The sequence below is a fragment of the Octodon degus genome, unplaced genomic scaffold, assembly GCF_000260255.1.
Source record: "Octodon degus isolate 3935 unplaced genomic scaffold, OctDeg1.0 scaffold00093, whole genome shotgun sequence".
In the NCBI taxonomy this organism is placed as follows: domain Eukaryota; kingdom Metazoa; phylum Chordata; class Mammalia; order Rodentia; family Octodontidae; genus Octodon; species Octodon degus.
Genome location: NW_004524669.1, coordinates 4,300,418 through 4,314,634, shown reverse-complemented (window position 1 = coordinate 4,314,634; position 14,217 = coordinate 4,300,418). Strand labels below are relative to the sequence as shown.

Genomic DNA, 14,217 nt, shown 5'->3' with positions numbered 1-14,217 from the left:
GTTTTGAATAAAAAAAAAAAAGATCTGTTGAAATAGTGAAACACTGTGATTCTCAATAAGGACAAACTGAAAAACTACACTGCCATTCTCAAGACCCAAGGCAACCAACATTAGCAGCCAGTCCCTTCCACACCTCTCCCTGCCCCTTCTACATTTTTCTCCCTGTTTACACAGGCATATAAGGGGCTGGAGAGATAGCTCAGTAGAATAAGTGCTTGCCTGGCAAGCGCAAGGGCCTGAATTCAATCCCCAGTTCTGAAAAGGGGAAAAAAAAAAAAAAAAACAACCACACACACAGGCATACAAAACACACACCACATTGCCTAAAAGGAGTCCCTGTCTAGAATGGCAGACACTGGTCACAGCAATCCTTCCTCTGAGGGAGGTGGAACGGCCAAGAAAAGTAGATTTATAAGCAGAGATGGCCAGGCATCATGGCCCACACCTGCAAAGCCCAGCACTCTGGAAGATAACCTAGGAGGATCACAAGTTTGAGCCCAGACTGGACTAGTGAGGCACCCTGTGTCAAGACAAACTTTTAAAAATATATTTGGTATAGGGTATCACTATACAGCTCAGCCTTGTAGTGCTCATAGTGATCCTCCAGTTTTCAGCTTCCCCAGAGCTAGGATCACAGGGGTACTCCACCACGCCCAGTCTCTTGGTGGCCAGCACAGCAAGCCCCGGGGTGGGGCTGGTGCAGCCTGTGGTGTCTGAATAGAACAAATGCTTGGTCCACTGACACCCCCCCAAGGGGACCTGTCCACACTGGTTTCCCGCTCTTTTCCCCCTAGGAATCTGTGTATGCATCCTGCACCAACTTTATCCCACCCTACCCTGCCCCAACACATAAGCCCTCCTAACCAGGAACAGTTCTCAGCAGGCCTGTAACCTTAGTGCATGAAGAACCCAAGCCACATTTCCAGGAAAGATATACAGGTCCAACAGCCAGCCAAGGCAGAGAGGCATTCCAGCTCCACCTGCTACTGCCTGCCATCAGCTGTACCATGCCCCTACCTTGAACTCCCCAACAACCTTGCGCAGGGCTCGATCCAGCTCCTCAGAGGAGACACGCACGTAGGTGAAATCAATGAAGTCACAGTCAACATCCTGGGTGCCCACAGTACCGATGGAGTAGGTGCCTTCCTTCTTGTAGTGGAACTTGCCTGTGCTGCGGTGCAGGAGCACTGTGTGCAGCACGGCCAACATGGCCTCTTCCACCTGCCGTCCCTCCACCGACACTTCCAGCACCTCCGAGCGACAGTTCATCTTGCAGCCAGTGGCCCGCACCAGGACAGAGGCCCAGGATAAAGACAAGGAGTTTCGCCCCACCCAGGGGCCACCCTGTAAGAGGAGCCCAAGTCAGAACACTGGCATCATATGAACCATTTGCATGGTCCCTGTTCACTTCCTGCTCAGCTCGGCACCTACCTCCACAGTCCCCTATGCTCTGGCCACAGATACTATCAGAAAATCACAAACCTTCCAGATCACAAAACAACAGAAGAACCAAGGTTACCAGTGCAAGCCAGTGGAGGCCTGCGTTCCAGTAACAGCATTCAATACAGCGAGCAACAAAGGCTCCTTGCACGGCACTTGTCAGGCCCTAACGTAGCCCTGGGAGCTGAGGGAATGCAGGAGAAATAGGCAAGTACATGTCCACACTGTGGCAAGAGGACAAGATGGGAGTAAGAAAAGGAAGACCCAGAGTCTGATGTCCTAAAACCTTGCATGACCAGGTTAAGACACTTAGGACTCTGTCATGAAAGCAGAGAACAGTCACAGTATCCCATGCCTAGATCAAATCTGTGCATAAGAAAGTTAACTGACTAAAGAGCCAAGAATGGTTCCTATTTTAAGGATAACAGGCTGTTTAAGAAAGCAACGAAAACTATGTAAGCTAGGCATTTTTGTGTTTTTTGAGGCAGGGTCTTGCTATGTAGCTCAGGCTGGCCTTGAACTAACTTTGTACCCAGGCTGGCTTGGAACTTGCAGCAATCCTCCTGCCTCAGCCTCCCGGGAGTGCTGGGCTTACAGACATGTGCCATCTTTTTTTTTTTGGCAGAACCAAGGATTGAACTCAGGCCCTTGTGCTTGCAAAGGAAGCGCTTATTCCACTGACTAAGCCATCTCCCCGGCCACTAGGCTGGACTTTAAAACCTGAACTGAGCCAGATGAGATGGTACAGATCCATAGACCCAGCACTTGGGAGGCTGAGGCAGGAGGATCCCCCAAGTTCAAGGTCAGCCCTGGCTCCACAGTGAGTTCAAGGCCACTGTGAATAGCATAGCAAGACCCTGTCTCAAAAATAAAATAAAACCCCTGTACACATAATACACATCAAATCCCATACACTTCTAGAGCCATCCAGGTGCCAACATAAGAATGGATGATTTAAGTCAGAGAGACTATGTGAGAAAACCACAGAGCAGTCACCACAGTCATGGTAGAGACAGTAACACAAGGTCTGGGACTGCGAGGTCCAAGAGTGTGAGTGTGTCCATGCTTACAGTTCTGAGTCTGAATGCTAGCTCTCTTCAATCTTATTTTTTCTTTCTTTTTATTAAAAGGGCCTCAAAGGGCTGGAGACATAGTTCAGTGGTAGAGGGCTTGCCTAGCATGCCCTAGCATGAGGCCTTAGGTTTAAGGCCTAGTACCACAAACATAAATACATCAATGTTGCCTAGGCCAGCCCCGAACTCCTGGAGTTTTAAGCAATCTTGCTGCCTCAGCCTCCCAAGTAGCTGAAACTACACAAGTGTGCTGTGTCACTCAGGTCCCCTACATCTTGCTGTGTTATGGTTTGGATCTTAAATGCTCCCCCAAAAGGCCACATGTTAAAGGTTTGCTTGACACTCTGCAGTGCTAATGAGAAGTGGTGGAACCTAGGGATAGTGAACCCAGAGGCCTAGTGAAGGGACCCACTGGTGCTGTGCCTTTGCAGGGGATCCTACGACCCCCAACCCCTATCTACTCTCACTTCCTAGTGGCCATAGTGAACAGCTTTGTTCCAACTTGTATTCCCTGCCACAACATCCTACTAGACACAGACTCAAAAGCAACTGAGACAGCTGAGCATGGAACAAAACCATGGGCCAAAATAAATCCTTGCTCCCTTAAGTTTTTTATTGTAAGTATTTTGTCACAGTGATGAGCAACACTCTAGGACGTTAAGCAAATCAGTCAACCTCTCAGAACCTGTTTTTCACCTATAAAAAGGGATTGTGAGACAGGCGCAGTGGTACATGCCTGTAATACTTTGGGAGGCTGAGGCACAAAGATGTAAAGTTCAAGTACAGTCTCGGCGACTTAGTGAGAACCTGTCTCAAAAAAAAAAAAAAAAGGCCAGGAGGATGGCTCAGTAGAATAAGTGCTTGCCTGGCAAGAGCAAAGGCCTGAGTTCAATCCCCAGTTCCACCAAAAAAAAGGAGGAGGGAGTAGAGCTCAGTGCAAAAGCCCTGGGTTCAATTCCCAGGACCACAAAAATATGGAAATAATTAAAAATGGGAAGGCGGTAAAGACTAAAGAAATACACATAAACCACAGTATGTACTGGTCAAGAACAATGATTAAAAAGCCACAGTCAGCCTAGATTGGAACTCTAGTTCTGCCACAGAGTAGCTGTTTAACATATATATGCCTCAGTTTCCCCATCTATAAAAGAAAACAGTAAAAACAGCTATCTCAAAAGGATTACTTAAGGAGTGAATGAGTGAGATTGCATAAACCACTTAAAGCAGGACCTGGCAAGTACTAAACATTTACTAAGCATCAGCTGCTGTAATTCATTATTATGTTGTTATTGCCTAGAAACAATGCTAGGCCACACTCATCAGTGGCAGAAAAGAGTGGGAAGGTAAAGACACCTGAGAACCAGAAGTTAGTACAGTCAATTAGGGGCCCACACTGGGCTCTAGCTCAGTAACACAGTGCTGGCTTAGCATGCCCTCAGCACCAAGAAGCAGGTGAGTGGGGGGAATGCCCAGAGGAACAGCCAAGTTCCACAGCTATGTGTAGGGACCAAAAAGTGCCCCTCACAGGGAAGTCACTGTTTCTCACATAAGACTATGCCACCTTTAAAATGGCCACAGTGGGGCTGGGGATTTGGCTCAGCGGTAGAATGCTTGCCTAGCAAGCTGGAAGCCTTGGGTTCGGTCCTTGACACCAAAAATAAAAATAAAATAAACCTCCCCTAAAATGGCCATGGTGGCACATACCTGCAATCTTAGCACTCAGGAACAGTGAATCTGAGACCATCCTGGGCTACACAGTAAATTCAAGACCAGTATAAACTGTTACACAGAGAAATGCTTCAAAAGAAAAAAGACGATTTTGTCTCTACAGCTATATTGTTACTCCATCTCATGTTTCAAACCATTTTCTATTTTGACATCTGAAGCCACATAAAAGTAGTCTCACGCTCTCCACAAGCAAGCTTTTCTGATATTTAAAGGCAGCTATTCTCAGTCCCTCAGTCACTTTTCTCCTCCCATTCACTTCCCCTAGCAGCTAATACAATGCAACCTGATGCAGGAGTTCCAGTTCCTTCTAGGAGTTGCTGAGTTGGGGTCTCTTTTATCAAAGATGAGATGGCCTAGTTTAACTCCATCCCCATAGTCTCCCACCTAGAAATTCCCAGCTCTAGTCCAGCTCCATTTCCTCCTTAACTTTCCCCTTCTGGGTCCCCTGCACACCTTTATTCAAGCTATACACCTCCTCACTTGGGCCCAAAGTTCGGGGTCTCCTCTCAGTCTCAGCGTTACCCAGGACCCCCTCCTCCGGGAAGTCAGTCCTGACCAACCCCAGGCTCTTCCCAGAACAAATGCATCTCACTGTCCAGCCACAGCGCCGTGATGATCAACGGAGTGAAGGCCTGGGAAACCGCGTCCGGAGGGTGGCTGAAACCCGAGACAGCCCTTCGCCCACCTTACGTGTCTAGGCTGGAGCGCGGGTCACTCGGGCTCGATCGCCCTTCCTCTTCCAGCCTCGGTACGACCTCGAGATGTTTCACCTCTGCGCGCGCGACAAATGGACTGAAAACCAAGAACAGAAGACTAATGAACTCTGTAGCGAAAACTGGGTCAGAACGCAGGGCCGACTACCCCCAAAGTCACCTGTCCCCCTGCCGCTGCCCACGGACCTCCAGCCCCGGGAACCCGGAGGGGCGGACTCCTCTGACTTCGGGGGCGGCGCCCAGAGCTGAGCCAGGCGGGACTCGGGGGGTCGAGGCGCTCCTTCAGGAGCGCGGCGGCTGTAGGTACCCACGCCCGCGCAGAAAGGACGGACAGTTACGACGGTCTCCTACCTCTTCGAACTCAGGTCTGGAGCCAGAGGGCCACCCCACAGTCGCCGCTTTAGGCGCCAGACCACCCCAGCAACAGCTGAGCTGAGCCCAGAAGCCTCGCCCCGTCCGGGGCAGTGACGTACCGGAGCGTGCCACCTGCGGTCTCCGGCTGGGGAGCGCTGGGCTGCGCCGAGGCCTCTCACCACTACCACTGCTGCCCACAGCGTCTGGAAACGTATAAGAAGGTACATTCATGCTTATATTCTGCTCAGGAATTAGGATCTTCTTTTCTTGATTATTTCTCGGACTGGAAGACTGTACGGTAGGAAGTATCCCCCTTACTTGGACGAGTCCATCACTCCCACCAGCGAGACGTTTTGGCTGGAGCAACTCACTTCCGCCATAGAGATGGGAAGGAAAGAGGGGCCAAGAGGGCTCTGCGCTGCCTCCTTTGGCTGAGAGGTGTCTCGGCTGTGAATTGGCCTCGGAGGGACGTGCTATCGGACTCAGGGATGAGAGCCCGGAAAAAGGCAACGGTCCCTATAAATTCAGGGTCAGAACCATTTTGATGAACAAAAATCCTGACAATGAGCGCACACCAGTGTGCTTGCTGCATGACGCTGAGTGGATGGCAAAAACGTGGATTTGTCCAACTTACTTAATGGAAAGGATCCCTGACCCTCAACCCACACAAAAGTATGGGAAAAAGGGGCTTAATCTTTCTGAGGGTTTTCTTCATACCGTAGCACCACCTGGTGTTTTACCATGCCCGACCTGGTGGCAGTTCTTGTAAGCTTGTGGTTCGACCATTGCTTTTCTCATCCTTTCACCCATCCTTTCTGGCCTCTATAAGGAGCCAGCTGCTGTGAGAATCTCAAGCGTTAACGCAATATTCAGGTCCTTTGGAACCCATGAAGTGTTCTGTGAATATGTTAGTGCTGTGTAACTGCCTGGGAGCATAGCTATCCACACAGGGCAGATGAATTTGACAGTTGTTTGCAAAGCCTGCCGAGCCTAGCACGCTTTCTCCAACAGGGAGCACTCTTGAGATGTTTAACTTGAGAATTAGAATGCCTCTTTTTCCTAACAAACTTTATCTTTCAGAACAGTAATAAGTAATATTTATTGAGTGGCACGAAAAGGGCATGATTCTGAACCTGGTGTGGTGGCACATACCTGTAATCCCATCACTGGGGAGGCTGAGGCATGAGGATCACCATGAGTTAAAAGGCAGCCTGGGCTAGACAATGAGTTCAAGGCGAACCTGAACTACATAGCAAGACCTGGTCTCAAAAACCAAACAGCCAGGCGCAGTGGCACATTCCCAATGCCAGCATTTGGGAGGCTGAGGCTGGAGGATTGTTGTGAGTTCAAGACTGGGGTGGGGGGCATGGATAGCTCAGCAGATTACAGTGCCTGCAAGCAGGAGCAGGAGCAGGAGCAGGAGCCGCTGGTTTCACTGTGCACAGAGACAGCAAATGATGGCGTGCATGCCTGTAATCCCAGCTCTTAAGAGGCTGTAAACAGGTGGATTAGTAGTGAGACCCTGAACACCCTGTAGACCCTTCCCTAAAAATACAAAAACAAAAGACCAGCCAGGGCTACAAAGTGAGCTCAAGGCCATTCTGAACTGCATAGCAAAACCCTGTTTTTTAAAAAGGCATGGGGCTGGGGAGATGGTTTAGTGGAATAAGCACTTCCCTGGCAAGTGCAAGTGCCTGAGTTCAATCCCCGGTTCTGCAAAAAAAAAAAAAAAAAAAAAAAAAAGGCAAATTTCCTTTCTGACCTCCAGCAGGGTCCCCCATGCACTATCATTGTCCAGTGTGTAGCCTAGCACTAGTAGTGTGCTGTCCTACATCTAATAGAGAACTCCCTTGTAGTTCTCTCTCTCTCTCTCTCTCTCTCTCTCTCTCTCTCTCTCTCTCTCTCTCTCTCTCTCTCTTTCTCTCAAAAAGAGTCTCTTTATGTAACCCAGGCTGCCCTTGAACTCACTATGTAACCCACGCTGGCACTGATCCCTCTGCAATCCTGCTTTAGCCTCCCAAGTCCTCCCTCAGCCTCTGAAATCCTTAACATTACAGGTGGCTCCACCATGCCCACCTTGATTTATTGCATTTTTGCGAACTTCCTACCAAACCAATTTTAACCTGTAAGATATCACTGAATTCAGAGTCTAGACTGAATAAATGATTGCATCATTTTCCCCTAGGACTAGTGTTTGAACCCAGGGCCTTTGCATTGACCTACATTCCAACCTTTAAAAATATATATAATTTGAGACATGGTCTCACTAAATTGCCCAGGCTGGGCTCCAATTTACTGTCCTCCTGCCTCAGCCTCCCAGAGTGCTGGGATTACAAGCGTGCACCACCACACCTGGTGAAATGGTTGCCTCTATCATCAGGGGTGCAGGAGGGTCCTTAGTGTCAGTACCAGCTGGCTCCAGCACACTGCTGTCACATCCCACTTTTGCATCCCGTTTCCCACCTTTTCTTCCAAACCCAGCTGCTCACCTACCTCTCCCCCTTGCTGTCTTTCTCATCCAGGGCCGAGAAAAAGAGACAGATGCTTGCTGAACAGAGCAGCCATCTCTTCCAGAACATGCATAAAACTAGGAGCCCATCGGAAGAAAACTAGTGACAGGCAGTGCCTGTGAGAAGCTGAAAGGGTATGGGGACCCAAAGAGTTTGGGACCAACCCACAGATCCTGCCAGTGAGTGAGGGGAGTGACTGACCCACTGTCTCGAGCCCCTTGCTGCCGCCAACCTGATATTATCACCATCTAGCCTTTCTAGTCCTTATGCCAGCACTTCACAGTCACTGCTGTGATGATTTCTAACCCCACCACCAGTTTACAGATAATGAAATTTCAGTGAAATGCAGTAACCTGCTGTAAAGGTTAACATTGTGTGTCAACTTGACATAAGGCACCTAGACATTTGGTCGAACCTTCTAGGTGCACTTGTGAGGGTGTTTCAGATACGATTGCCCTCTCCATTGGTAGACTAAGCAAAGTGTATGGCCCCCTCCAGTGTGAGCCCGTCCCAATTAGATGAAAGCCGGACAGACTAAAAAACTCAATCTCCCACGAGTAAGGGGAAGTCCCTTTGGCTGCTGTAGGGCAGGGACATCAGTCTTCTGCTCTTGCTGGGTCTCAAGAACTTGCATTCAGACAGGAGCTACACCATCAGCTCTCCACTTACTGACTGAACTTCAGATCTTGTTTTTGTTTTGACAGGGCTTGCCATGCAGTTCTGGCCTTGTGCTCACTTTTGTAGCCCCCAGGCTGGTCTCTCAGCTCATAGTGATCCTCCTGCCTCAAGCTCCCAAGTGCTGGGATTGTAGGTGTGCGCCACCATGCCGGGTTCTGAATATTGGCATGTGTTAGTCTTCTTATAATAAATCCATATATCTCTCCCCCTTCCTGTGTGTGTGTGTCCTCTGAGTTATGTGTCTCTGAAATCCTTAACGAATTACTCATCAAGCCACACAACTGTTCTTTCTTTCTTCTATTATGGGGGACGGAGCAGTTTTGGGCCTTCGCACTGAGCTATGTTCCCCAGCCCCTCCTCCCCTTTAAAGACAGGATCTCCCTAAGTCACTAAATTGTTCAGTCTAGGCTGGAACTTGTGATCCTCCTGCCACAGTCTTCTAGAGCACTAGGATGACAAGTATGCACCACTGTGCCCAGTTTTCTTTGTTTGTTTTTTGTTTTGTTTTTTCTCCAGTTTTCCTTTTTGTTCTTGGTGGTGGTGATAGTTTTTGTTTTTGTTTTGTTTCTATTTTTGAGGCAGGGTCTCACTATGTACTTAAGGCCGGTGTTGAACTCATATAGCCCAGACTGGGCTCAAACTCCCAGGGATGCTCCTGCCTCAGATTCCCGAGTGCTGGAATTACAGGAGTGCACCACCACACCCAGCCAACTTTTTTTTTGTTCCTCTCTTTAAATCTTAAACTCAGATACATAGCCTAGACTAAGCTTGAATTCACTAGTGCTGAGATTAGAGGCATGTACCACCATTCCCAGCTCCTCTAATTTTTTACCCTCGCCCCTACTCCCTCCCTCACCCTCCCCATAGGCCTTTCCTTATACTATTATCTTCTCCCCTCCCTGGTCTCACCAGGTGGTCAAGCCTTCTTGCCATCTTGTCCTTCCCTAAATTCTTTCAGGGCAGTTTGAATCAGCAGCTCAGACACAGGGTCTCGCTCTGAGCTGAGTCTTCTAGTCAGGGAGGGAGTCTTGATCAAAAAATGTGAGACTAGTAAGGTGAATTTTCCTATCCTATGCTTCACTTATGATGATCAAGATGCAGTTGTTGCAAGGTGTTGAGGTGCATGTCTGTAATCCCAGCACTTGGGAGGCTGAGGCAGGAGGATCATGAATTACAGGCTTCATAGGAGGACTCTGTTTCAAATAAATAAATAAATAAATAAATAAATAATTGTTCATTGGGCTGGAGAGATGGCTCAGTGGTCTAAAGCACCTACTTGGAACTAGCTTGGCAAAGCATCAGGGACCGCGGTTCAATCCCCCAGCACCACATGCCAGCCAGCCCCGCCCCCTGGTGGGCTGAGCTGGCCACACACACACCACTCTCTCTCTCTCTCTCTCTCTCTCTCTCTCTCTCTCTAAATAAAAAAAAAATTTAAAAAAAAATAATAATAATAATTGTTCATTTATTCACTCATCCACAGCAAACATGTAACTGCGTGTATGCTAGGCCCATGTAGTACCTATATTAGCAATAGGACAACTCACAATCATAGCCCTCTGGAAGCTCCAAGTCTCATAGAGGAAATGGACCAGGGGCTACATCTGGACAAGAAAATCTAACAAGTAGTATGAAAGAAATGACAACAGCCTGAAGGGCAGGGGAGGGGGCTGGGGTTCCAGGAAGGAGATACTGGATTATTCTAGGAAGACTGTGGACAGGTCTCCGTGGTTCCCAGGCCTGAGAGGCTAGCAGACAGGGAGCGGAGCCCTTCTTAGCCCTCTGGCCAGAGCCCCAGCCAACCCAGGCAGACAGAAGCGGCTCACCAGGGCTCTCTTAGCCACGCCTGCAGCAGAGGCCTGTGGCGGACCTTGAAGGCCAACTTAAGACCTTGAGAGTAGGCAGCTGACTTGCCTGGTGAGTGTGGCCTCAGATAGCCCCACCTCATCCTGGGGTGCACCCAGGGGAGAGCTGAGCCCTGAAGCTGGCCCTGAAGGCCACCCCAGCCGCTCCAGAGCTGACCCCAGTGGCGTCACAGGGAGTGACTCAAGTCCCAGAAACAACAATGAGTAGGACTGACGTCAGGCCAGGGGCTCCTGATGGTGGCCAGGCTGGCTGGATAGCCAGCCAGCACCAGGGCCAGGCCACAGGGGTGAAGAGGACCAGCTGTCTCCTTCTGACTTCTGCCCCCAGGGATCCTAGGCGGGGGCTCCTCCACCTCCCACCCTTTCTAGGCTGTCACTCCCAGTTCCCGCCCTCTGTGGCAGAGGAAATGGCTGGGCGGAAGAGAAAGCAGAGAAAGTGGCAGAGGGCGTGAGAAAGAGGTCCCTCCCAGCCCCAACCTGTTAACCTCATCAGGCAGCTTCCTCTAGCCCTAGACCAGCTGGGATGCATGTCTACCTTCCATCCGAGGATGTTGGGGAAGAGATGTGCTGGGTGCTGAGGGGAGGTCTGTGTCTACCCTAGCTGGGAGTGGGGGGGCTTTATTTTTGAGCCTGTGTCCCTAAGGAAACTCTCCCTGCAAGGGCTGAGTCTCTGTTCCTTTGGGAGGTGTATGTATCTGTCATTCTTGGGGTAAAGGAATCTATGTGACTGTCCCTGTGAATAGGGAGGGTCTATATCTACCCCTGAGGGTTGTTTATCTGATCCTGGTTTCCTGCTGGACATCTCTATCTATCCTCTTTAGTTACTTCTGACTCTCTGGATTAGGGTCCAGGGGTCCTGCTCGCTCACCCAAGGTGACTGGGTGGGGACACCAGTCTAGGCGGGCAGCACCAGTCAGCACCCTGCCCGCCTGGCTTGCAGCTGGGCACTGCTCCCTGCTAACGCAGCATGTACCAGAACACCCCCCCCCCGCCGTCCCCTCCCTGGCCCAGCTGCCACCCCCAGCCTCCGTGGCCTTGCTGAGCTTGATTTATGGTCCCAAGTTGAGGCTGGACAGTGCCAGTGCCTGGGTCAGACCTTGAGAAGACCTCAAGTGCCCCCCAGCCTGACAGGGTCAGGGCCCAGAAAGAGGCCAGGAGGAGCCAGGGGGATGGGGAGGGTGAGCAGAGCAAGGGCCTGGCCCGGTGGGTTGGTGGTGAGTAGGGTCCAAGCCCCTGTCCAACAGCAAAGAATTCATCTGGGGAGACTGGAATGGCCTTCCTGCCCTCAGAAGGGCCTTTACAAAAGTGAGTCTGAAAAAATAAATAAATAAATAAATAAATAAATAAATAAATAAAAAGTGAGTCTGGCATTGACTCTTCTGTACCTACTGCAGGGGCCAGAGGCTTCCAAATCTACCCTCACCTGAGGGCCCAGGCCTGGGCAAAGGCCTGAGAGCCTGCAGCTGGGCTGGAGGCAGAGTTTCGGGCAAAGCCCAAAGCCTAAGGCTGAGCCCCGGTTGCTTTGGTGAGGCCAGAAAAGCGTCTGCTGAGCTGTGCAGCTGTGGGGTGGAAGTGGGCAGATGGGGCTCCTTACCCTTCAGCTGCATCTCTGAGGAGGCTGAGGGGCCCCCAAGAGCTCAGGGGCTTGAAGGGAAGAGGCTGGGACTCAGTGAGATTTTTTTTTTTTCCTGTCTTTTTGAGACAGGGTCTCACTATGCAGTTCAGGCAGGCCTTGAGCTCACTTTGTAGCCCAGGCTGATCTCAAACTTGCAAGGGTCCTCCTCAGCCTCTGTGTGCTGGGATTACAGGTGTGCACCACCATGCCCCGTTTTATCCAGATTTCTAAGCTCAAACCTTCTACAGGTCCAGGCCCAGCTGCCCTCAGCCAGAATGCAGCTCTGATTAGAGGCGCACAATTGCGTCATGGCTGTGAAGGCTGGCATGGCTCACCATCCAGGTACCACATGTCTTGTCATCTCTGACAGGACCTCCCAGGCTTCCCTCTTCATTTGTGTGTGTGTTTTGTTTTTTGTGGTATCAAAATTGAACTCAGGACTGACTGCCTGCAGGCCAGGACAGCCCTGAACTACATTCCTGGTCCTAATTTACTTGGGCTGGGCTCTGAGGTTTTGTTGGTTTTTTTTTTTTTTGTTGTTGTTGTTGTTGTTTTTTAATAGAGTCTCATTCTGTAATTTAGGCTGGCTTTGAACTCACTATGTAATCCAAGCTGACTTCAAACTCTTAGTGATCCTCCTGCCTCAGCCTCCCTACTACTGAGATTACAGACACACTATCCTCTTGGGCCACAAGCTGCAGCCACAAAGCCAAGCATGCTGGATACAGCATGAACCATTTGGACAGCACAGTTCCGTCACAGCATGCTGCCTGTGACCCTCAGAGGCTCCTAGTGAGGCTGACCTTCAGCAGCTTTCTCCATGCCCAGACCTGGTGGCTAGAGCCCAGATATGTAGCTTTCTCCACCTCACACCCCAGAGAAGGGCTGTGGTCACAGACCTGGTGTACAGGGCCCCTCCCAACCTACACCTCAGACGACCCCTCCTGAGGTATGGTGGCAGCTCAAAGCTGAGGGGTCCAGGACCTCTGGGTACATCGCCCAGCGTGGGTGGGGTGGGGAGACAGGGAGGCAGGCTTCCTGGGTCTGTGCGTGAGGACAAACAGCAGGCTTTGAGGCCTTGGAAAATCCCGCCCGGGATTCCAGGCCCTGCCGGGCGTCATTGCCTTTTGACTATTGTCCCTGTCGGAAATGGGCCCAGCCCCCGGCCAACAGGGACAGAGCAGCCATTGTGAGGCCCCACCAGACTCAATGCCCCCTTGTTTGCACTCAGGGGCCCCTAGCAAGACTTGGAGGCCAGTTCCTCCAGTTGCTGAGTGGAAAGAAAGGGCCAGCCTCCAGCCTCCAGTTGGGTGGAGCAGGGCGAGGCTTGAGGGGCAGACCCCCCAACCCCCTGCACCATACCCCAATTGCCAGATTTCTGGAAATTACCACCAGTGTAGCTTTGATTTGGGCTGGGAGGTAGCCAGGTGCAGCCAATCACTACTTACAAACCAAGTGACCTTGGGAAAGTCACTTCTTTTCCTCTAGATTACCCTCATGGAAAAACAATAGCTAATATTTATTGGGTGTTTACTCTGTGCCAGGCACGGTTCCAAACACTTTATATATATCCACTCATATAATCGCTACAGCAACCTTATGAAAGAGGTACAATTTTTCTCATTTAAAAATAAGAACACACCAAGGAACAGAAAGATTTAGTAACTGGCCCAGTATTACCCAGCTGGTAAATTTCAACACCAGGCCAGGTGTGGTGGCTATTGCCTGTAATCCTAGTATTTGGGAGGCTGAGGTGGGAGACTGAGGCTAGAGGGGCTGGCCAGGTAGCTGTGTCTACGTGGGGTCTGGGTTCCATCCCCAGTGTTCCGTACCAGCCCCACCCTGGGGCATGCTGAGATGGAAACAGAGTAAGAGTGGTGGCACATGCCTGTAATCCCAGCGCTAGGGAGGCTGAAAACAGGATCACTACCAATTCGATCTATATGGTGATGAGACCCTGTAGACCTGTACTAAATACATTTTTTTTAAAAATCCAAAAAAATAAAGTCTAAAGAGCTAGCACCATACTCTAGTTTCTCTTTATTTATTAATCTTTTTTTTTTTTTTTTTGCAGAACCGGGGATTGAACTCAGACCCTTGCACTTGCCAGGGAAGCGCTTATTCTGCTGAGCCATCTCCCCAGCCTCTTAGTTTCTCTTTAGATCATTTAAATTTTCACCTTTTTTAAAAGAGCTAGCACCAGGATAGATCTACTTCCTTTGTGTTTATTTGTGAGCACAT

At 50.1% G+C, this 14,217-nt stretch overlaps 1 protein-coding gene across 5 annotated transcripts in view; it reads right to left on the bottom strand.

Annotated features, from left to right (window-relative positions):
• Positions 1–5,426, bottom strand: part of Atg101 (autophagy related 101) — a 9,803-nt gene extending 4,377 nt beyond the window's left edge. Inside the window, exons 1-3 of one of the 5 annotated variants that reach the window (XM_023722618.1) lie at positions 5,306–5,426; positions 4,927–5,033; positions 1,018–1,344 (exon numbers count right to left, since the gene is read on the bottom strand). In XM_023722618.1, the coding sequence (XP_023578386.1) occupies positions 1,018–1,269 (252 nt within the window). In that variant the 5' untranslated portion in view covers positions 1,270–1,344; positions 4,927–5,033; positions 5,306–5,426. Of the gene's footprint in view, positions 1–1,017; positions 1,345–4,926; positions 5,034–5,140; positions 5,188–5,305 lie in introns of those variants that run through there. The other 4 variants (XM_004637843.2, XM_023722620.1, XM_023722621.1 and 1 more) reach the window with 4 other exon arrangements.
• Positions 5,427–14,217: the final 8,791 nt, after the last annotated feature.